The sequence below is a fragment of the Odocoileus virginianus genome, chromosome 3 (assembly GCF_023699985.2).
Source record: "Odocoileus virginianus isolate 20LAN1187 ecotype Illinois chromosome 3, Ovbor_1.2, whole genome shotgun sequence".
Taxonomy (NCBI): domain Eukaryota; kingdom Metazoa; phylum Chordata; class Mammalia; order Artiodactyla; family Cervidae; genus Odocoileus; species Odocoileus virginianus.
In genome coordinates, this window is record NC_069676.1 from 7222541 (window position 1) to 7245855 (window position 23315).

At 44.3% G+C, this 23315-nt stretch overlaps 1 protein-coding gene across 2 annotated transcripts in view; it reads left to right on the top strand.

The window, feature by feature from the left end:
• Positions 1-1305: 1305 nt before the first annotated feature.
• BRD4 (bromodomain containing 4) overlaps positions 1306-23315 on the top strand; it is a 72160-nt gene continuing 50150 nt past the window's right edge. Inside the window, exons 1-2 of one of the 2 annotated variants that reach the window (XM_070462682.1) lie at positions 1306-1392; positions 2470-2573. In XM_070462682.1, the coding sequence (XP_070318783.1) occupies positions 2527-2573 (47 nt within the window). In that variant the 5' untranslated portion in view covers positions 1306-1392; positions 2470-2526. The remainder of the gene's footprint in view (positions 1393-2469; positions 2574-23315) is intronic. The other variant, XM_070462686.1, reaches the window with a different exon arrangement.

Below are 23315 nucleotides of genomic sequence, written 5' to 3' on the forward strand. Positions count from 1 at the left end.
TGCATATTCAGAACTAATCTCTCCTTTAGCATGGACTGGTTGGACCTCCTTGCAGTCCAAGCGACTCTCAAGAGTCTTTCCCAACACCACAGTTCAAAAGCATCAGTTCTTCGGTGCTCAGCTTTCCTTATAATCCAACTCTCACATCCATACGTGACTACTGGAAAAACCATAGCATAGCTTTGACTAGATGGACCTTTGTTGGCAAAATAATGTCTCTGCTTTTTAAAATGCTGTTTAGGTTGATCATAGCTTTCCTTCCAAGGAGCAGGCATCTTTTAATTTCATGGCTGTGGTCTGTTTCTTACTGCTGGCCTATTCTGAAGTGGTAGATTGGAACAGAAGTCACTCTGCTTGCTGTTTGAGTCAGCCTTCATGTATGGAACTTCAGTGTGAATCACTTCCCTTCCTCCACTATATTCCCCTGCACAGATGGAGCTTGTGCATCTGTTTATGATCTCTCCATTTTAGTGAATATTCTGAGTGATTACTGTGTGCCAGGTGTACTGTTTGTTGAATTTCTAAGACCATCTGTATTCCTAAAGTCCTCTGAAGATAGGTACTGGTATCATTTCTGTCTTACAGATAAGAAATTTGACATCCAGAGAGCTCAGTCACTTGGACAGGGTTGCTGGTAAGTAGTCAAGGCCTGGCTCTAGAGCCCAAGGGTTCATGACTAGGGAGGAAGGAATGTAATGCATGCAGGTGGTTGGAATGGTACCTAATAGAATAAGGTAGATCTTGGCAGTACTCTCGGAGAGGTACAGGCCAGGCAGTCCTGGAAGGAAGAGACCATCCAGCTGTGAACGTTGGAAAAGAACTGACATTTAGGCTGGTCTGTGAGTGAGGATAGCTAAGGCTTGGATGGAGACCTGGATAGTGCTGCAAGCAAACACCTGTCCTTTGGAGGCAGTCCCCATGGCAGAGAATTACCCGAGGAGGGTTGTTGCTTTCACTGGACAGATCTTTTCATCCAGGATTCTGTGCCACTCTCCTGAAGAGTCTGATGAGGAAATGCAAACAAGTGGGATTAGACTGCGCCCTAAAAAGGTTTCCACCAGCGCTTTGACTTGGTCTCACCTCCGTTTTCCCCTTGATATTCCAGTGGAAGTATATTGAGTACAGAAGAGGAATTTTGGGGGAGCAGTAAGCTGGAGTGTCATCTTTAGCCCAGGCTTGTTAAATTGGTGTGAGCTGGATGATCTCTTACGATTACCGTGAGCTGCGCAGTCTCTAAGCTCTGCTTCTTGTAGGGTGAAATTGAATTCCAGCTCTTGGATGCTTATTTCACACCTAGGGACTTTTATTTACAAGGAATTTCCTGCCGGAAGCAAACTTGCTGACTTAGATGATTCCTTCTTCGTGTCCGCATGGAACTTCCTACGTAATCAGGTACTGTGTTCACTATTCTGTGTGTGCAGTGCGGATTCAGTGATGAGTAGAAGTGTCTCCCATGTTTATATGCCAGGTACATTTACAATGTGACTGGGGCTTGGGGGAGTGAGACAGGTGCTTCAGAGATCTTAGTATCCTCAGTGGTGAGCAACAACCCAGTGTTAGAACGGTGGTAACTCATTTAACAAGTGTGCCTTGAAGAAATAGATGTTTCATTTTACTTTTAAAACTTTTCTTTCAATTTGTAAAATGGCAAGTCATCTCATTGAATAAAGGTTTGGCTCTGAGTATCTGTGAAAAAATTATCCAGTCAAGAGAAAATGGTAGATGTTAAACAAAGTGCCTGTAAAACTTGACTAGTAAGCTAGTTGGAAAGTACTGGGTTGGCCAAAAGTTTCGTTTGCTTTTTTCCATAAGAACTGTAGTAGTGGTTAGCTGTCTTTAATGTCATCTGAAACAGCTTTGTTAGATTGTATGGTGACGGCTGTCATATCAGCATGCATTTTTTTTTTTTAAAAAAGTGAATTTTTGTGTGTGAAAGTGAAGTTGCTCAGTCATGTCCGACTCTTTGTGACCCCATGAATTTTTGTGTAGTCATCTTAATATTGAAGATGAAAGAAGAAGCAACATTTTCAGCGTATTATGCTTTATTGTTTCAAGAAAGGCAAAAATGCAACTAAAAAGCAAAAAGATTTGTGCAGTGTATGGAGAAGGTGCTGTGACTGATTGAATGTGTCAGAAGTGTGTTTTGAAGCTTTGCGATGGAAATTTCTCACTATACGGTGCACCATAGTTGAGTAGACCAGTTGAAGTTGCTAGCAATCAAATTGAAACATTAGTGGAGAATAATCATTGTTACACCAGGTGGGAAATAGCTGACATACTCAAAATATCCAAATCAAGCGTTGAAAATCTTTTGCACCATCTTGGTTATGTTGATCACTTTGATGTTTGGGTTCCACATAACTGAAGCAGAAAAAAACCTTCCTGACAGTATTTCTGCATATGATTTCTTTACTGAAACGTAACAAAAATGTTGTTTTTTTTTTTTTTTTTTTTAATAAATTGTAATAGACGGTGAAAAGTGGATACTGTACAGTAATGTGAAATGAAAGATTTGGAGCAAATGAAATGAACCACCACCAACCACACCAAAGGCCGGTCTTCATCCAAAGAAGGTGATGTGTCTATGGTGGGATTGGAAGGAAGTCCGTTTGTTACGATCTCCTTCTGAAAATAAAACAATTATTTCTAACCAGTACTGCTTCCCGTTAGACTAGCTGAAGGCAGCACTTGATGAAAAGCATCTAGAATTAGTCAACAGAGAATGCATAATCTTCCATCAGGATAATGCAAGACCACATGTTTCTTTGGATTAGGCAAAAATTGTTACAGCTTGTCTGGGAAGTTCTGATTTGTCTGCTGTGTTCACCACACATTGGACCTTTGGATGTCCATTTATTTTGGTCTTTATAAATTGTCAATGGGAGAAAATTAAATTCCCTGATAGACCATAAAAGGCACCTGAAACAGTTCTTTGCTCAAAAAAGGTAAGTTTTGGGAAGATGGAATTACAAAGTTGCCTGAAAAGTGGCAAAAGGTAGTAGAACAAAATGGCGAATACATTGTTGAATAAAGTTCTTGGTGAAAATGAATAATGTCTTTTAGTTTTACTTTAAAAACCAAAGGAACTTTTTTCCAACTCAGTACATTATCAAAATATAATAGATTTATTGCTGCATAATTCTGTTGCTCTAAAACTCTAAAATTGCATATTTGAAATTCCCATCCTGTGGTACTGTGAGCGCCTGGCTTTTGTCACAAGACCATTGCCCAATTCCATGTCTTGATTGTTTGCTGCTTCTGCACTCCCTCCATATTTTAGGGTCCAGTTTGGAGCATTCTTATTTTACAGTGATCTGCCCAGTTTCTAGGGTTTCCCTTGTGGCTCAGTTGGTAAAAAAAAAAATCCACCTACAATATGGGAAACCTGGGTTCCACCCCTGGATTGGGAGGCTCTTCTGGAGAAGGGGGAGGCTACCCACTCAAAGCAGTGCTCTGCAGTGGAACTTTGTACAGTCATAGAAACATTTGTTTTCTGGGTTATTTAGTGTGTTAACACTACACTCACATGGCACATAAGGCCTTGAAAGTGGCTGGAAGACTAATGTTCTTGGTTTGACAGATTTTAGAGAAGCTGGACTCATTTTAGTCCCATGGTGCTTTCAGGTATCTGTGTTAACATTGGCCTGTGGGCAGGTGGATGTGCAGTTCTAGAATTCAGGGGAGGGTTTGCCAGACTTGAAGGCTTTGGGCAATTGTCAGGAAGGTGAGAGAAGTCTCCCTAGGGCTGTGGGGGGAGAAATGAGGGACCTGGGGCCAGCATTTAGATGAGAAGATAGTGGAAACTGAATCCTGATTAATGGATAGGAAAGTTTCTCCTCTATTCCTCTCCTCCACCCCTAGGAGGTTGGGAGAGGAATCCAAGAAAGGGCCTGGACTTGAGAGCCACGCCTGTGCAGGATGAGAACTCAGAGAATTAGCCCTCATCAGGGTGAGGTCTTTGCCTTCGGAAACTATTCATCCTGGAGTTATCTAGAAAAGATCATGTTCTCTAGTCTCTGCCTGTCTTTATAGCCTAGAAAATCCCCCACCCCTCTTTGGAATTTGCGTTATCTGTCATCTTCCCTTCCACTCTCATTTTTGTGACCTTTAGGGGCAGGGCTGGATCATTTGGCCCCATTACCTGTTTGTGGAGAATGTGAACTAAGGTTCAAGCAGAGATTGAAGACTGAGCTGTAACTCTAGAAGGTGCCGGTGGTGGGTCCACCTGGAGTGAGTCAACTGAGCAAGGTGGGCAGAAACCTGCCCACTGAGCTGTTGCTGGTGGGCTGCCTTTGGTTTTACACGTTTCGTGGTTTACAGCTCGTGAAACGTGAACGTTTTCAGAGTTAATAGTGTTTATTGAGCACTTTCTGTTGCAACTCATTTGGCTCTTACACAAGCCTTGTAAGGGCCTTATTTCCATTTTAGAGTTGCGGAAGCTGCAGTGACGCTATCCACCTATTTTTTCTGGTCAAAAATGCATAAGACAATTTTGCCATCTTAACATTTGTAAGTGTACGATAGTGTTAACTGTGTGTACATTGTTGTGCAATAGATCCTGAGAACTTTTTCATCTTGCAAAACTGAAACTATAGCTACTGAAAACTTTCACCTTTCCTCTCTGCCTAGCCTCTGGCAACTACATTCTACTTTGTTTTTAAGAGTTTGGCTGTTTAAGATACTTCATACAGTGGAGTTAAGCAGTCTTTGTCTTTTTACGACTGACTTGTTTGACTGAACGTAATGTCATACAGGTTCATCCATGTTATCATTAATGCCAGGATTTCCTTATTTTTTAAAAGGCTGATTACTAGTCCAGTGTATATACACATACCACATTTTCTTTATCCATCCAGGTGTTTGTTAATGGACATCTAAATTGCTTTCACTTCTTGGCTATTTTGAATATTTATTTATCTGTTGGGTCTTTGTTGCATCACATGGGATCTTCATTGCGGCTGGTGGACTCCATAATTGAGGCATGCAGTCTCTGGCTGGTTACAGTGCGTGGGTTTCGTTCCCCAGCCAGGGATCCAGCCTGTGTCCCCTGCATTGCAAAGTGTATTCTTAACAGGGAAGTCCTGGCAATTTTGAAAATGAGTTAGACCTTGAAACAAGCTTGCAGAGGACTGTAAACTTCTCATGTTCTGATTTTGCTCTGAAACTGATTTGTGATTGGGGGATTTTTATCAGGCAGCTGTGAAAGATGGTCAAAAGGTATAGGAGATGGTTCAAGCAGTGGCACTGTGGTATTCAACTAGCTGTTTTTCAGGGCATCTTAAAAGAAGCGACTGGTTAAAATTGAAATGGATCCCACCCCATCTTGGTTTCTCAAGGTCTGTCAGTTACCCCACAGCCCTGGCTTCTCAACCCCCAAAGTACCAAGACAGTGTTTTCCACAGCCACTGGTTTGACTTATGTCTTTTTTTTTTTTTTTAAGTTGTGGTATAGTTGATACACATTATTATATGTTTCAGGTGTACAACATAATTCACACTTTGAAAAGGTTATATTCTATTTATAGTTATTTCAAAATATTGGCTATACTCTCCATGACTTGTATCTTAATTTCAACCTGTCTAACCCTAAAAAGACTCACAGAATTATTGTAATTGAACATTTCTCCATGCATTGCCTCAAAATGTGACCAGAGCAGCTTACTTTTTAAATCCTGTAAGTGGGAGGGCCCTTACCAACTCATGAGCAGACATATCAGAGATGAGAGGTGTCTGTAGCACCAGTCTCAGCAGACCACGTCTCTGCATTCAGTGTTCTGTGTCTTAAGCCTGGACGACTTTAGTAATTTTTTAATTTATTTTTGGCTGTGTTGGGTCTTAGTTGAAGCACACAGGATCTTCCTTGCAGCATGCAGGATCTTCGTTGCGGCTCATAGGCTTCTCTTGTTGTGGCATGTGGCTCACGTAGTTGTGACTCAGGGGCTCAGTTACCCCATGGCCTGTGGGATCTTACAGGGATAGAACCCATTTCCCCTGTATTGGAAGATGGACCACTCGACCACCAGGGAAGTCCCAAGCCTGGGTAATTTTAATTGCTTCATCCTGAGTCCCTGTGCTTCCTGAGTACCAAGCATCTCCTTCAAAGGGGAATGCAATAAACGAGACAGTTTGCTCCCCCAAAAGGAAGCAGCTTAGATTGCCCTGCCCCACCGCTCCCCCCCACCACCATTTTCAGAAAATCTGGTTATATCCTTATAAATACGACTATCCATTCATCAGTTCATGAACATTTCAATTTCTACCTTTTGGCTCTTGGGAATAATGCTGTGAACATTCATTTGCAAGTTTTTGTGTTTTTCTTTCTCTTGGCTGTATACCCACAGTAGTATTTCTGCATCATATGTACGTTTGAGGAGCTGCTGGACTGTTTTCAGAAGTTACTGCCCCATTTTACATTCTCATAAACAATGTATGAGGACTGCAGTTTCCCCATATCCTTGCTGGCACTTACAAATAATTTTTTGATTATAGCTTTTTTTTTTTTTTTTTTAATTTTTTGATTATAGCTTTTTAAACCTAGCAGAAGTTAAGTAGTTTTCAGCTTTTGTCTTTTTTTGTTTTTTTTTCTTCCTTCTGATCTTTGAGTTGAGCAGCCATTGCAAGATACTTTGTTTCTCAGTGTTCTTGAAGGCACCTTCCAAAGGCGCTTCCACCCAGATGAGTCTTGTCATGTGACACAAGTTACAAGGTGACTGAATGCACATGAAGCACCTGGATGCCTGGTGTTTTAAAGAGGTTGAATTTTAAGTATTTAATGGACTCGCTTTCTGTAAACTTTTAATCTAGTAGTGTCTTGATTTTTTTTCTTTTTAGATAATACAATGTTGGGATCTTGGGGTGAGGGTTCCAATCCACACTCTCCTTCCCAGTTTTTAGTCATAGGCACACATGCGAACCTGAATATAAAGATGTGTTTCAGAATCCATCTTGTCGTACATGTTGCCGAACAGCTTCTAGTCGAGGCCAGAGGATGCAGACTTGATTCATCAAGGATCTTAGGTAGACTGTGCATCAAGTTTTGAAACCAGCTGTAATTTTGAAGTCCTTTTTTTTTTTTAAAACTGTTAAACTGCCAGTGTCATTTTCTTGTCTTGGGAAGGGAGTGAGCTAGTCATTAAGTGTTTATGCTTAGCTGAAGTTCTCTATTCCTCCGGTGTGTTTTATGCTGACCGTTAGAGCATGCTGAAAATGGAATGTACTACTAAGGAGGTGAGCAGATGAGCTATGACTGATGGTATTGAAGCTGAAAATGGACTCACAGGCTTTTGGCAGTGATCTGGCAGACTCCTTAACCTCTCGCCTCTCTTCCCCTATCAGTAAAATGGGATGACAGAAGCACTCCACCTACCTGGAGATGGTGAAGATTTGTCTGGGATCAAGTGGCCCTACTGTTAGTGATGAGAATCAGGAACAGTAGAGGATTGCTTCTGCCTACTCTGGGGTGGTCTGATTTCAAGAAGATACTGTAGTCATACTGATGAAAGCTGCAGTGGTTTTCACTTTAAATTCGAATGATTCTAATTTGTTTCTCAACTCGAGGGGACCTGGGACTACCTGATTCATTTCTGGTTCGTGTGTGTTCCTTTCCCTACACATTTTCTGGCCCCATCCTGAATTTTGAGACCATCTGATACTTTTGTCTCAGTTGCTTGTGTTGCTGAATGGTATGTTGTTCAGTCTTGTTTCTCAGCTTTGTTATCAATGCTGCGTACCATTTGCAGACTTCTGCCACTTCCTCATTTAAAGTTCATCCATGTTGTGGTAGCTGTCTATGGGTAACTTATTTATTTTCACCTAAGTGTGAATGTATCACAATTTGTTCCTGTTGGTGGACATTTAGGTCAGTAGATTTGCTTTTATTGAACAGAGAAGGGAGAGTGGAAGAGGCGCTATTGATAAGCATTCTTGCTATAGCATTCTTTTGCATGTATGCATGCATCCAAGTGGTATGCAGGTGTCTCAGGTGCCCTGGGAGTGGGATTACTAGGCCATCAGGGATACCTTAATGCCAGATTACTTAAAAGAAGCAGTTGCATCTGTTTACCTTCCCACATCGGAAAATGCTGAACTGTGTTTTCACCAACATTTTGACATTAACAGACTTCTTATATTTGCGAGTTAATTCAGCTGTGAGCATCTTCTCATGTTTGTTTATTGTACTTGTTTGAAATACCTGTTTCTGACTTTTGCTCATTTTCCTTTAGCTTGTTTATCTTTTAAAATTGATTTGCAGCAGTTCTTTATATTTGAGTGCCAGATCTTTGTGGATAGTACATTTTACAAATATTTCCTCCTAGTTTGGTATCTCTTACCACCACCACCACCACCATGTACACACACTTTTTAGTGTCTTTTTTAAAAAATATTTATTATTTGTGTCAGTTTTTAGTTGTGGCACACAGAATCTTCTGTTGCAGCGCATGGACTGTCTGGTGTACTGGTGGCATACAGGCTTAGTTGTTCCAGGCAGGTGGGATCTTAGTTCCTTGACCAGGGATTAAACCCACATACCCTGCATTGCAAGGTGGATTCTTAGCCACTGGGCCCGCCATCTTCTAAAATTGATCAGGTTTTGCCTTTCATCCATCAGGAGATGATTTTGGGGTGTAGGGTGAAGAATCATGCAGCCTCTGAACTCCTTGCTGGCTTGGTGGCCTCATATAAATGACTGATTTCTTTTAACATCAGTGTCCTTGGCTACAGAATGAGATTCTGATCCCTACTGTGTGCAGGGTTCTTGTGAGGTCAGACAGCAAGCCTCAGTAAGCGTTCAGTAATTGCTCCTTGTTCTGAGTTCAGCTGCATTCCCTAAGCATGTGGACACTCAGGGAAAGTTGGCACTTAACAGGGAAAGTTGTTGCTAGTACATTGCCTGCCAACTGCTACAACCATCGCAGCCAGGCTGGGTTTGACTGCTCAGCAAATCCCCTGGCAGGGCACTGGTGGCTTGCAGAATGTTCAGCAGCGTGCAGACTTGCCTGGTGCAGGCAGGTGCTCGGTCTTAGAGCTTATTAGTGTAGATCTGATGCATTGTAGAAGTGACTGCTTCCTAACTCTCCCATACAGTTACAAAGTTGAGTTTGGACATTCTAACCAGGAGCTGTGGTCCTTGAAAGGAGCTTAAGTGACTGCCAGCGACCATATGTGCAGACATCCAGTGTGTAAGTCCTGTGAGCAAACAAAACAGAAGGTTGGGGATCTGGTGATGTTTGGCATTTGTGTCACAGTATGCTTTCTCTGACTCTTGGAGAGAATGGGCTGGGATTGTGTCGTGAGGTACAGTTACAGATCCCGTGATCAAAGAGGCTTTGCTTTTTCCTCTGGAGGAGAGTAATGACAGTGAAGGATGGATGGACATTTTTTCATGTATCCTGGGAGATCAGCTGTCAGAGGAGACTGAAGGCATGGATTTCAAGCATTGCTCGTGGAGTCTGTTGTGGTGGTTACTGGCCTCTCTTGAGGCGTTTCCGGTTTCACTCTCCAGCGTTACTGCTGCCATTTTGATCAGGGGCTTGTCATAACACCTTTCATGGAGGAAACCACTGAGCTGAGCGTGTAATATTAAGCCAGCAAACATTTGTTGAGCCTTCTCAATCCTATAATGTCCACACTTGAAAAACTGGAGATGTCCCAGTGTAAAAGAGCTGAGGAGTGGTAAACTTTGCCCTTTGGCGTGGCTGTCATGTCCCATGTGAAGGGGATAGGTAGGGTCTATACACATGTCCCGTCAACGCCAGGACACAGTATGAGGGGGATATTGATTGTAAGTGACCCTGTGAGTTTACTAATGGGAACATAGGTGTTCGTGCTTTAGGGTGACCTTTCCCCTACTTGTGGCTTTGTTACATTTTATTATAATAACAGCTAAATGTATTAATCAAGAGCTCTAAAAATATAGGGCAGAATTGCCCTGTTTGTTTAATGTTGCTTGTTCCCCCTGAACTGGAAGATGTTCTTTTGTCAGGGCTAGTAGGCAGTTGCTTGGTTCTCTGGCACTTGTTGCCTGGGAGTCCCACTCCCAGCCCTGCGGCAAATATCTTTACTAATTTTGAGATTTAACCAAAACTGTAACATTGGACTAAGGTCTTCAAGGAAACGTTTACTATGAAAAATTGCTCTGCAGAACACCTTTGTTCTATAAGGGTAAGTTAATTTTCTCAAAAGATTAATAAACTTTCTTGTACATTAAACACTCTTGAATAGCTGGGTATCAACTTTCTGAGCTAGGAGTAGCCCCATGTCCCCACTGATGTGAGTACACGAAATGTTGTGGTTGTGCAACCCACAAAGATTTTTTATTACTCCTTGAAGATTGTTAGTCTCGCTGTTTTGCTGTCTTAAATGTAAACCACAAATCACAGAATCTGTTCTTTACCTTAAACTTTCCTTTCAGAAAAGCACTTCATAACACTTAGTTGTTAAGCAGTGCTCCAGTAGCTGCTCTCATCTTGGAGGTGTTTCCAGTCTGCACAAGGTGGATGGATCATTCCCAGAAAGTAGAGCAGTTTGGGTCTTTCTCAACCCCACCCTGCTCCAAAAGCTGTGATTGAGCAGCATTGAGCCCTGCACATAAAGCAGGCACTATTTGTAAGCCTCCTGAACTTGAGACAGTCCTAAGGATGGGTCCTGTTAGCCACTCTCTTTCACAGATGAGGAGTCACAAGTCTAATGACAGTGTCTGTTGCTAAAAGTTTCAGAGATTAGCTCTGGAGGTTGACAAGGCTCAGGCCAGCCTGCTTTTATTCTTCATCTGCAGGTCTGTCTCCACGTTCCCTGCAGAGCATCAGGTCTGAAGTAGTTGGGGGCACAGACATGGTTGGTTTGTTTATTCATTTTCTTCAGTGTGTATGCTATAAAATTCACTCTGACAAATACACCACTGCAGTCAAGATAGTATTTCCAGCATTCCCCTAAATTCCTTCTGTGCTTCTTTGCAGACAGCACTTCCTCCTGTCACCAGCTGTACACATGAGGGTTTAAAGCACGATCCCTAAACAGTTCTCTCTGCAGCCATAGATGAGCGCCACCGCCTTAGGAACTGTCTCCAGAGTGGCCGATATGTCATGTCTTTGCCTATGAGCCTGGTGGGTAAGATGCAGGAGGAGGTGGCCACTTGATGTAAGGAGAGATAGCCCTGGAATATTGGGCCTTGTTCTGAGTGGTGGCTGCCTGCCTTCTGTTGTCACTGCCTTGCCTGGGGAGGGAGGAGGAAGCTTGAACATCATGCCACAGAGTGCACTCCTGCTGAAAGCTGTGGAAGTGTGTCCCTCTTGTGTGCCTCTCTACATCTGTCCACATTGGGAGTTCTGCCTGAGGGAAAGGCATCTCTTGCCTGGAATCACAGAGTAAACTGCTTCTTAGCTGATATTGGCCATAGCTTGAATGCCCCAGGTCCTATCCTATCCCTTCTGTCCCTTCATCCCATCTCCCCCCCACCCCCCCGAACTCTTGAGTTGGTTACTGTGCCTATGGAGCACAAAGAAACAATTGTGAAAGAATTGTATGAAAATTGCAAAATTCTCAAGGAGAGGATTTGTTTTAAATGGCGAGGAGGGGTGCTCTACCCATTCCATGCATGATGGTCCCCTTCTAGTAAAATGCTAGATCCTTCTGCTGTGAGATAGTCACATGGGTTACAAGTGTGAGCAGAGCCAGTCCAGAACCTAACGCATTCAGGTGGGCAGTTGGTGGTAGCTAAGCACGTTTGCTCCCCAAGGAGCGTCTGTGTCCACAGATGTTTATAGTGCCCGGCTCTGTGCCAACAGAAGAGGGCTGTTGCCACGGTGCCAGAGGCACAACATACAGAAGTGACAGCACGCGGTGTCAGCGGGAACCCAGGTGCTAGACCCAGGAGGTAGCCTGGGCTGCCTTGGGAGCTCTCAGCGTGGGGCCGATTTTCTTTCTCGAGGCCTCGGGTGGAGTTGGATTGACTTTGTAGTCTTCTCGGGATAAACAATTTGGCTTTCTTTTTATTATGCCAATTTTCTGATTGTAGGAAATAGATTGCTATAATTTGGTCTAGTTCACAAGTGTTAGGGAGGCTGTAGAGAAGTGTAGTTTCATCCCTTTTTCAGGGATGGAGTGAGGAGAGGAATGATGTGACTGCAAGCTTTTAGATTAAGTATGCAAGGAAAGCATTTTGTGATTCTTTTTTCAGCTACCATTGGAGTTAACCATAGTTTCATATAGACTTAGGCAAGATTTGTGCGAAAAGAAATCAAATATTCCAGCAGTACTTAAATATTTCCGTTTGTGGAATTTTGTCCATGTTTGTGTGTTTTTGCAGAGCCCACCAAAAAAACCAGTTAAGAATCAAGTCCCAGTTGGGTTGTGAGTCTTTGCACCTGCGGTGTGCCCCATTGCCTTTGTAGAATAGGCACACAGGAGCGTTTATCACAGTTAGCTGCTGCGTACCTGATGTCTGGCTGCCTGTTGTGCTGTGGCTCATAGTGGTTCTCCCATCTGGGGACATTGCTGGTTGTAGCAACTCCCTGTTGTTGTTAATACCTTCACCTCTAAGATGAGATTGCAAAAATGCCCGAGATTGGGAACAAGGATCCGCAGGCATCACCTCTTCCTTCCTGCTGTGAGGGTGTTTGCTTTATGGGCTGGGTCCATCTATGCTGCTGGTTCCATTGTCAATTTCCAAGTGAACCAGCTGCTTACTGCCTCTTGCCACCTCAGACAAGAGAAAATGAGAACTCTCCTAGGTGGTGCCTACCTCTGTTTTCCCTTTATCAGCAAGTGGGGCGTCTCCTACTAGACCTGAGCCCCTTATAAAGATAAATCTAAAAGCTGATGACTGAAGCCTTGAAATCAGAAGACTATTGCTCCTTAGCGGGAAAGCTGTGACAAACCTAGACTCTGCAGGTTGAAAAGCAGAAAAGTTAACATTACTCTGTCCACAAAGGTCCGTATAGTCAAGGCTATGTTCTTCCCACTGGTCATGTATGGTTGTGAGAGCTGTACTGTAAAGAAGGCAGAGTGCCAAAGAACTGATGCTTTCGAACTGTGTGCTGGAGAAGATTTCTGAAGGTCCCTTGGGCAGCAGGGAGATCAAACCAGTCAGTCTTAAGGGAAATTAACCCTGAATAGTCAGGGTTTGAAGGAATAATGCTGAAGCTGAAGTTCCAGTATTTTGGTCATCTGATGTGAACAGCTGACTTGATTGGAGAAGTCCCTGATGCTGGGAAAGATTCAGGGCAGAAGGAGAAGAGGGCATCAGAGGATGAGATGTCTGAATGGATCACCAATGCAATGGACATGAAGTTGGACAAACTCTGGAAGGTTGTGAGGGACAGGGAGCCCTGGCGTGCTGCCATCCGTGGGGTTGCAAAGAGTCGGACATGACTGGGTGACTGAGCAACAACAACAAAAGCTGGTGAAATGTCAACAAGCCCCTGAAGGAGGGTTAAAAGTGAAAGTATTAGTCTCTCAGTCATGTCTGACTCTTTGCATCCCCATGGACTGTAGCCAGGAACCTGCCAGGCTCCTCACTTCATGGAATTTCCCAGGCAAGAAAACTGGAGTGGGTTGCCGTGACTCCTCCAGGGGATCTTCCTGACCCAGGGATTGAACCCAGGTCTCCCACATTGCAGGCAGATTCTTTGCCATCTGAGCCACCAGGGAAGCCTGAAGGAGGCTTATTAATTATGCAAATAGAAAGCTCCTTGTACTTGTCCAGTAGAACAAAGGAGGATATGGGAGTGTGTCAGGCTTTGATGAGCAGAAGACTTGAGAAGTCTTGAGAATGTTTGTGCATTGCTTGTTTATGATGATGAGGGGGCAATATATTCTACCTGACCTTTTCTTAGAGACCGAAAAGAGAAAAAGCTGTCATTAAATTTAGAACTGTGAAGGAACATCTTGGAAAGTCCTCCCAGTTTGTGTGGCCTGGTCAGCAGGAGGGTGGCAGGATACCCTGGCCTTTCTGACATTTGAAGGTGACATAATGCAATGATGCCAGACCTGGTTGCCATGCTGTGTCCCCCTCCCCCCCCCCTTTTTTTAAAGAAGCAACCATTCCTCTTATTTCAATTTATTTTTGGTTGCACTGGGGCTTCATGCTGCGTGAGGGCTTTCTCTAGTTGCAGCAAGTGGGAGCTACTCTTCATTGAGGTGGGTGGATTTCTCATTGCCGTGGTTTCTCTTGTTGCAAAGCACAGCTCTAGGTGCACAGGCTCAGCAGTCGTGGAATGTTCCTGGCATGTGGAATCTTCCCGGAGCAGGGATCGAACCTATAGCCCCTGTGTTGGCAGTCAGTCTCCTATTCACTGTAGCACCATGGAAATTCCATGCTATGTCTTTTCTGAAGATTATGACACTTGGAACTGAGGGCTACTAGTGTTTCACAACTTGTTATTACCTATTTGTGTGTGAGAGGGGAAGGAACTTTTTTTTCTTTAATCTTTTGCTGGAAGCTGTGCTGACTTCTTATCCTTTTTAGTTTTCAGAAGAACACAAGTAGATAAGACAAAATCCCAGCAAAAGAAGATCCCTGGCTAAGGTGCCTGCCTAGGATCACACGGGCAGGATCTGAACCAAGGTCTTTCTGGCTTTGAAGTATTGATAAATCTTTCACCTGGGGGAATCACCACCATCAGAGACCAATCCCCCAGGAAAGGGAGGCAAAGGGACTTATGTGCTTAGATAACCAAATTAGAGGTGCCTTTTCCCACCCATCTCGTTTGTTAAGTGGATTTTCAAAAGATTGAGAGTAAGTTGGTCTTTTGTTGTTTAGTCGCTCAGGCTTCCCTGTTCTTCACCATCTCCCAGAGCTTGCTCAAACTCATGTCCATTGAGTCGGTGATGCTGTCCAACCATCTCGTCTCTGTCGTCCCTTTCTCCTCCTGCCTTCAATCTTTCCCAGAATCAGGGTCACTTCTAATGAGTCGGCTCTTTGTATCAGGTGGCCAAAGTACTGGAGCTTCAGCATCAGTCCTTGCATTGAATATTCAGGATTGATTTCCTTCAGGATTAACTGGTTTGATTTCCTTGCAGTCCAAGGGACTCTCAACAGTCTGCTCCGACACCATAGTTCAAAAGCATTAGGTGTCTGGATTTTCCAAACTCAAATTTAAAGCTCTGTCCTTGGGTGAAGTGCTGCTTCAGAAGCTCAGTGTGGGAGGTCAGTACACTGCACATTGGGCTTCCCAGGTGGTGCTAGTGGTAAAGAAACTGCCTGCCAATCCAGGAGACAAGAGAGATTTGAGTTTGATCCCTGGATCAGGAAGATCCCTTGGAGGAGTCATGGCAACCCACTCCAGTATTCTTGCCTGGAGAATCCCATGGACAGAGGGGCCTGGCGGGCTGCAGCCTATAGGGTTGAAAAGAGTCGTACACGACTGAAGTGACTTAGCACGCATGCACTCACACTGCATATTGTGGTGCCGCCTTGATGATCAGTGATTATCACTGTTGATGATTCACCCCCCACACTGATCCTCTAGGTTACTTGTTCACTTTAGCTAACATGTCATACTCTCTGCATTACTACTGTCTGAAGACACACTGACTTGTCTGCAGACATCCTGCCCTCTCTCTCTGGGTTTGGGAGGCCTCTGTCCCAGGCTTTGGGCTTTGCATAACTGGCAACTGTGGTTGGTTTCTAGCTTTCTTCGAACTTTTATTGAGACCTTTCAACCTGTCAAATACTGACTTGATGCTGTCTGTAGCAATATGAACTTGGAGAAGGAGAACAAACATGATCACAGATCTGTGTGTGCTGTAGTTATAATTTCTAATTGTTCATTGCTGATATATAGGAAAGTGGTTGACTTTTGTACATTAACCCTGTATCGTACAACTTTGCTCTAATTGCTTCTTAGTTCCAGGTGGTTTTTTTGATTGATTCTTTCGGATTCTCTGTAGATGCAGTCATACCATTTTCAAATAAAGACAGTCTTGTTTCTTCCCAGTCTGTATTCTTTTTATTTCCTTTTCTTAATGCATTTATTAGGACTTACAGTACAGTGTTAAAGGAATTATGAGAAGGGACATCCTTGGACTTCCTGGTGGTTCAGTGGCTAGGACTCTGCCCTTCCAATGCAGGGGGTCCAGGTTCTCTCCCTGGTCAGGGAACTAGATTCCACATGTCACAATTAAGAGTTCTCATGTTTCAACTAAAGATCCTACATACCACAACAAAGATGGAAGGTTCTGAGTGCCACAGCTAAGACCCAGTGCAGTCAATAAAGAAATAATAATAAATATTAAAAGAAAGGACATCCTTGCCTTGGTCCAAGATCTTAAGGAGATAGTGTCTAGTTTCTCAGTAGTAAGTAGATCCTGTGATTGTGATAAGACAAAATCTGGCCACAGGAACTCTTGGGAAAGCCACCTGTGGCACACTTGGAGTGGGCAGGGGGTGGGGACTCAGCAAAGGCTTCTTGAAGGAGAGTGGTGTGCCAGGATGGGGAGCTGTGGAGGACAGGGTGTTTTTAGACAGGGAAGGCCTAGTATAGTGAAAAGAAGAAGTCAGGTGTGTCAGAATTGTGCATGTGTGAGCAGCAGCAAGCATCTTTTTGAGAAAGATGGGGACTAGGAGGAGGGTTCTGGCTAGAATCCTTGGGCTCCTGTTACAGGCCCAGTGCCCTGAGATGCCAGGGACATACCTGCACAATGCAGGAGGAGTTTCGTTGTGGTGCAGCTTCCTTCAGCATGCTGGTTCTCTAGAGTGGGCAAACTCTACCAAGGTTCGGTTTCAACTGTGTGGCTTGTTCCCTGGGCCACTGTTCCTATTCGTGGCACCTCCAGTTGGGACCTGATTTTTTAAAAAGAGTGTTGAGGCAATTGGGGAAACGGTCATAACTGAAGAACAATTTTATCTTTTCTCTTCTTAAAAACAGATGTGTTAGTTCTTTGTTCTCTGGCCTCTGGGGTCTGGGACAGCCTGCCCCACCATTCATTAGTGTGGGGCAGGTATCCATGACTGCTTTGCCACTTCACCACACAGGGCCCAAACTCCAGGCCTCGCCTCACGCTGACTCTCTGCATCCTTGGAATGAATCTTGGATGTCAGCCAGATATTAGAGCCCTAGGCTCCAAGGAAATCAGCTTGTTCATTTTGGATTAGTCCTGGCATCCAGCCATCTTTTACAGCATTCTTCCCTGGGAACCCAGCAGAGACATCCCAAGAGCCAACTTAATGAACCTTTCGAACAGCAGCCTGCCCTAGGTTGCTGTGGTAAATTGAGAAAACTTTTCTGGAAAAAAACAGTGGGAAAGAGGGAAATTCCACACCCAGAAATTAGCTCTGGAATTATAGCCAAGTTTCAGTTGTATTCAGTGCTGGCAGTGGAATCATATTCCTCTTCCTGTCCCCTTGGATTCTGGACTGGAAAGGAAACGAGGACCCAGGAAATCCCTGCACAAGGTGGTTTTCCTTAGTTGGCGGAGATCACAGACTGTCTGCCAAATGTATTTGTAGAGGCCAGCATGTCTTTGTCTTCCTCTGTGCACTTACATCTTCAGACCTTTATTTTATCAGTTACAGCTGAAGAAATGCAGGGGGACAGAGAGCCTTAGATTTTGGTGTTTTCATTTGTGTTTTACTTAGCATATAATTTGAGAAAGTTGTTGTGAAGTATATTTGTGAGAACTCCAGAGCACTGGTGTGTCCTGGCGTTGGCACCCCAGCTCTTAGTTTGTACAGTGGGTCAGTCTTGGCCTGACTGTTAAGAATCCCCTTGGGAGCATGTGAGACTCCTAATACTTGGCCCTTACCCAAGACTGTGCCACTGGACTCTCTGAGGAGGGGCCCAGGTATCTTTATTTTCGTTCCTTTTTTAAAATGTTTTCCAGATGCTGCCAACTGTACAGGTCTGTAAACTGTTGTTTACCCAGATTTCACCCCAGGTCGAGTGCTAAGTATTGAGAATCTGGAAGCTGCACAGTCTTGTGAAGAGAGGCATATACTGGGCAAGTCACAGACTCTTCTGGGCATGCTTGGCTTAAAGGCCCTGATTTAAATCTGGGCCTGGATTTCTCCTTTGCTGTCTTCATTGTAGAGCACCTTCTTAGTGTGAATGGTGGTCTGGTTTATTATTAAAACCCAGTTAACTATTTGGGCTACATTTGGGCCCTGTTAAAATTTGGGATGCAGGCCCCTGACCGACTTAAGTGTTGAAGCTATTTCTGCCAGTCAGTTGGAGATGGAACATGTTCTGAACTGAATTACCAGAATCTTTGTCCTGAGATAAAGAGAGATGTACCCTCACCATTGTTCATACTGCCACTAACAGTAGCAAAAAGGTAGAAACAATCCAAATGTCCACTTGATGAATGGTTAAACAACGTGTGTCAAATCCATATAATGGAACATTATTCAACTTCAAAAGGAAGGAAATTCTGACATATGGTTACAACATGGACGAACCTTAAAGAGCCTGCTAAGTTAAAGAAGCCAGACACAAAAGGAGAGATACTGTGTGATTTCACTTATATGAGATACCTAAGACAGTCTATTTGTAGAGACAGAAAAAAGAACAGTGGTTGCCAGGAGTTGGGGGAGGGAGGGGAGTGGGAGTTCTTGTTTAATGGGGACAGAGTTCCTGTTTAGAAAGATGAAAAAGTTCTGAAAATGGATGGTAGTGATGGTTGAGTAACAGTGTGAATGTGCTTCATGCTATGGAACTTTACACTTTAAAATTGTATACCTTATGTATATTTTACCACAAGTTTAAAAAAATTAATGAGTGTACCTTACCTCTTCCAGGTGTCTAGCTGTATATTGATCATATTCACTGCAGTCTAATGGCTTCTGGTCTGCACAGGTTACCTAAGGCTATTGTTCTCTGCCATGGTGGCAGTTAAATTGTTGGCTGTTTTTTCTTTCAGTAAAACGGCATAATTTTCTCCTTGTCTGCTATCGCATTGCCAGCTGTTGCTTCCTCCTGTGCCTTAAACTGCCCTTCTCCCCTTTCAATGGGCTGCTTTTAATCTGGTGTCCTGGGGACGGAGATAAGCTTGTCTTCTCAGTGGGGTTGGGCTTTGTGTTAGCCTTACCCGATGCCACCCTTCTAGGCCTTCAAGTGGCCAGAACCACCCCCCCTCCTCCAAATAGCCACTGTGGTGGTTGGGTTTCATGGTTTCCCCAGCTTCGGTTTTACACTGGCATCTGAGGCTCAGCTCATCTTGTTTTGAGTTAAAGGTGACTTTATTATTCATGGGTTTTTTCCATCTGGATGTCACTGACTCGAGTGGTGCTTCTCTTGGCCCCCTTGAGCTGTTGGCATTGATGGTAGATGGCTGTTGTCAGGACCCCTGGGTGTGCACTGGCATGGTGGTCTCTCATGAACCAGCACTTGCAGGGGCACTGAAATCTGAAAGGAGGCGCTCACCCTCCTCCCTGCCCAGTGAGGAGGACAGGTGTGCTTGCCTTCCTTTGCTGGGCTCCTCTGCGGCTTGAGACGGGGAGACACAAGGCCTGGGCCGCTTCAGGTTGGTGTCTGTGCTTTTCTCATGTGTTCCCGGGGTTGTATTTGGCAGGTTTCTCCACAGCCCATTGCTCAGTCTAAATAATGACAAGGACTTTGCAGCAGCAAAGAGGAGACCCTTAGGGTGTAGATTAAATCCCCGGAGTCAGCAGTCGTGGATGGGGGTTGTGAGGGCACCTCCCCAGGTGTAGACACACTTTTGCCTTTGGCACATGGAAGCTGTGGAACTTCTGAGGATTCTGAGATAGAAGATTAGGATAGGGAATGTGTAACAGTGGCTTGTCATTACTAGGGTACTGTTTTTGACCTGCTTTCCTAATTAAAGGTGGAATATATTTGTGAAATGAAAAATCAGGCTTTGATCAACTGAGAAGTTGCCATTCGGCAAGGCTTACAACTGTGACATTTATTTAGGGAATCATTTTGTTTTTAGTTACCAAGTCCTATCCCACCACATAGTCTGTAGCCTGCCAGGCTCCTCTATCCATGGGATTTCCCGGGAAAGAATACTGGAGTGGGTTGCCATTTCCTTCTGCTGGGGATTTTCCTGACCCAGGGATTGAACCTGCGTCTCCTGCATTGCAGGCGATTTCTTTACCGCTGAGCCACCAGGGAAGCCCATTATTTTGTTACTGCCACCCAAGTAACTGGTGTACCAGGAGGAACTGCCTTCTTCTGGCTGTATCCTGCCTGAGGGGTGGAATCAAGGATGACTTGCCTCTCAGACATGACTCTTTGCAGGAAAATACGCTTGTATAACAAATGTGAATGAGCTTCCCAGGTGGTGCTAGTGGTAAAGATTCTGCTTGCCAATGCAGGAGACATGAGAGACTCGGGTTCAATCCCTGGATTGGGAAGATCCCCTGGAGGGAGGGCATGGCAACCCACTCCAGTGTTTTTGCCTGGAGAATTCCATGGACAGAGGAGCCTGGCAGGCTGCAGTACATAGGATCACAGAGAGTTGGACACAACTGAAGCGATTCAGCGTGCATGCATGCAGTAAATGTGTAGGCAAAAAGTGAATTTGTAGTATGGAACTGGCTTAATGAGCTCTTTTGTCTTATATGTAAATCCTGTAAAGTAAATGAATTCTGTCCTTTTTCGTTATCTTTAAAGATGAGCCTGTCACTGGATGAAAGCCGTGGTTTTAAGGAAGCTGCAAGCCCCTGAGTTCAAAATTGATACAGACCTGGGGAACCATCTTTAGAGTAATTTGCACATGAATGAGAGTTTAATGGAGAAAATTTGTCAGCTAGATTCCTTTAATACATAATATAGATGAAATGGGGAGAACTCAGAAACCACAGTCCCGCTTTTTGTGAAAGTCCCAAGGAGTAGTTACTTTTAAAAGCTCCAATGCCATGTGCCCCCTATCATTTCTCTTTTCGATATACATCACGTAATTTTAGTTCTTGGTTGCCTGTCTGTCTCCATTCCCCCACCTCTGGGCCAGAATGTAAGCCCATGAGGGTAGGTGTCTTCGTGCTGAATCCCAAGAGCCTGTAGAATTAAGAGATACACAGTAAAGTGTTTGTTGAAAACTGTAACAAATCCAAAGTTTTCACCTAAACTAGGAACACCTCAAATGACAGGGTTATACCCAGTTATCCCCAGGCCTCTGCCGCTTGGCCAGACTGGACCAGTTGGTTTTCAGCTTGTTCTTAATCTTCAACATCATCTCTTTACATATTCACACAACACAAATACATGTTATATTAGCATATATCTGTGTAGTGAAGGAAACAAAAGTAAGAAGCAGGACAGGCCAGATAGATACTGGTTAGTGAGAAGAGTAGTAGTTGGATCACAGGAGCAAGTGAACAGAAAGAGGAGCAAGCTCAGCCCTTTTCAGAACCCCTTGATTTGGGGTTCTGCGGGGTCTGTAGTACCATCATGCCTCTCTTTCCATCTAGGTCTGCTGGGGACCATTACCTCTGTAATGCAATAGGCTTTTCTCTTTTTAAAGAACACTTTTTAAAATGTTTCACATCATGCCTTGGGTTGAAGTCACATCTATAATAGCTTATATCTCTGTCCTTACTCTCTAGAGGTAGTGAGCCTAACTCACTAGGGAACTTGAATCCACTGGGGGTTAAAGCTTATGCTTTCATAAATGTGAGTCTGTATAAAAATAGAATAAATCAGGAATAAGAAAAGTGGGCTTGGAGTGGGAATGTGTGCGTGAGCTCTGTTGCCTCGGGTGTGTGTGCCCAGGCTGGGGCAGGGTGTAGGGGGTCCTGGCCAGGTTGGCTGTGTTTCATTGGAGGGTCTTCGCAGGGCTGGTGTTCTGTGTTTGTGTTGAGTGACATTTCCCTTTCTTCCCCAGACCTGGAGCACATCTGTTTGAGTTGTGTTCTCTGTATACTTGCACCCATTTACTTTTAAAGGGATTTGAGTTTGAACTGGGTTTGATAAGGGTTTTTCTTCTTAAGCACCTATGGTGCATTTCTACACCTAAAAGTATAATACATTTTGATACCATTCCTATGGCAACCAGTGAACTCCAAGGGAACAGATTCTATTTCTGTGCTCTAACATGGTAACAGGATTAGTGAAGGCACATCAAAAATACCATTATAAGTTTGTTGCAGTTTGAAGAGAATTTAAATGGTCCGGCACCAAATTTTCAACATTTACTTCATTTGAGTTCACTTCTGATAATCTGCATGGCAGTCAAATTAGTCTGGTTTTAAATGTCATTTGGGTGGGTGGTGGGGGTGTTGATGGAAGCTTAGTTTTAATCCAAAGTGGGTATTTGGTAAAATGTCCATTCTCTGGATGTCAAAACTTTGTTTAGAGGCCTCTATCATTGGGGATTCTTGTGTTCAAGCATGAAACTCTCTACCCCAGCCTGAGCCTGGAGATCAGGTGATTTTAACTTAACTTATCCTGCCTCTCCAAGAGACAAAATAAAATTGTGAATTCCTTTCTCAGGAAGCCTTCCTTGACCTGAACCCCTTGCTGAGGTGGCAGTGGCATTTGGAGAGAATAGTGCCCTGTGCCTTCCTCTCTCTGTGGATATGGTCTTGGCTATGGGTGGTGCCCCATGGGGAGAGAGCAGTGGCCTCCACAAACCACACCTTTCCCAGCTTCCATTCTCTTGATTTCATCAGCTTAAGCTATCCTGTTAGCAGTTTGGGGCTGGGGAAATGATGCCTGCCTGTTTTCTGATTTTAAGTTGATAGGAAGCCTAGCTTTCTGCTGGAGTCATTTGGAGGCATCGTGGTGAAACATCTCTACCCTTGCTGGCTCTGGGTGCTAATCTCTAGGCTGAGAAATGGGGGCGTGGGGAGGGGGGGCTGAGCTGGGGACATGGAATTGAACAGGGCAGCCAGAGGTGGAAGTTATGAAGCTCTTCTGAGATAGTTCTGCACTTTGGCTTCCCCCACTTGTTACAGAGCCTGTAGCTCACATGTTTCATCTTCTCATGTTCAGGCCTTGCCTGTTCCAGCAGCCTTGGCAGGGTGGAGATGCAGGTGGTTTTCACCCGTCTCTGGAGGGTCGAGGACTCAGTGCCTGCTCTCTGACCTTTCTCTCCCCGTAGCAGATGGTACTGCCGCACGCTCTCCTTTGCCAGTGAAAGAGCTCATTCATGCCATCCGTTGAGGGTGGACTTAGAACTCTGCCTTCCTCCCTCTGCCTGGGTCGGTGCCCTCCACCCTATTATGAAACCACCCTCACGGGCTGGCTTCCTCACATCTGCCTGGTGCAGCATGCTATCCTGCATAGCACCAGCTGCTGAGGCCAGAACAAGGGAAATGCAGCGTGGCTCCGCGCGCCTTTACATTGTGGGAGGAGCCACCCAAGTTTGTGGAGGGTTCAGGGCAGGGTTAGTAGTCCTGGCTGAGTTCTGCTTGTGTCT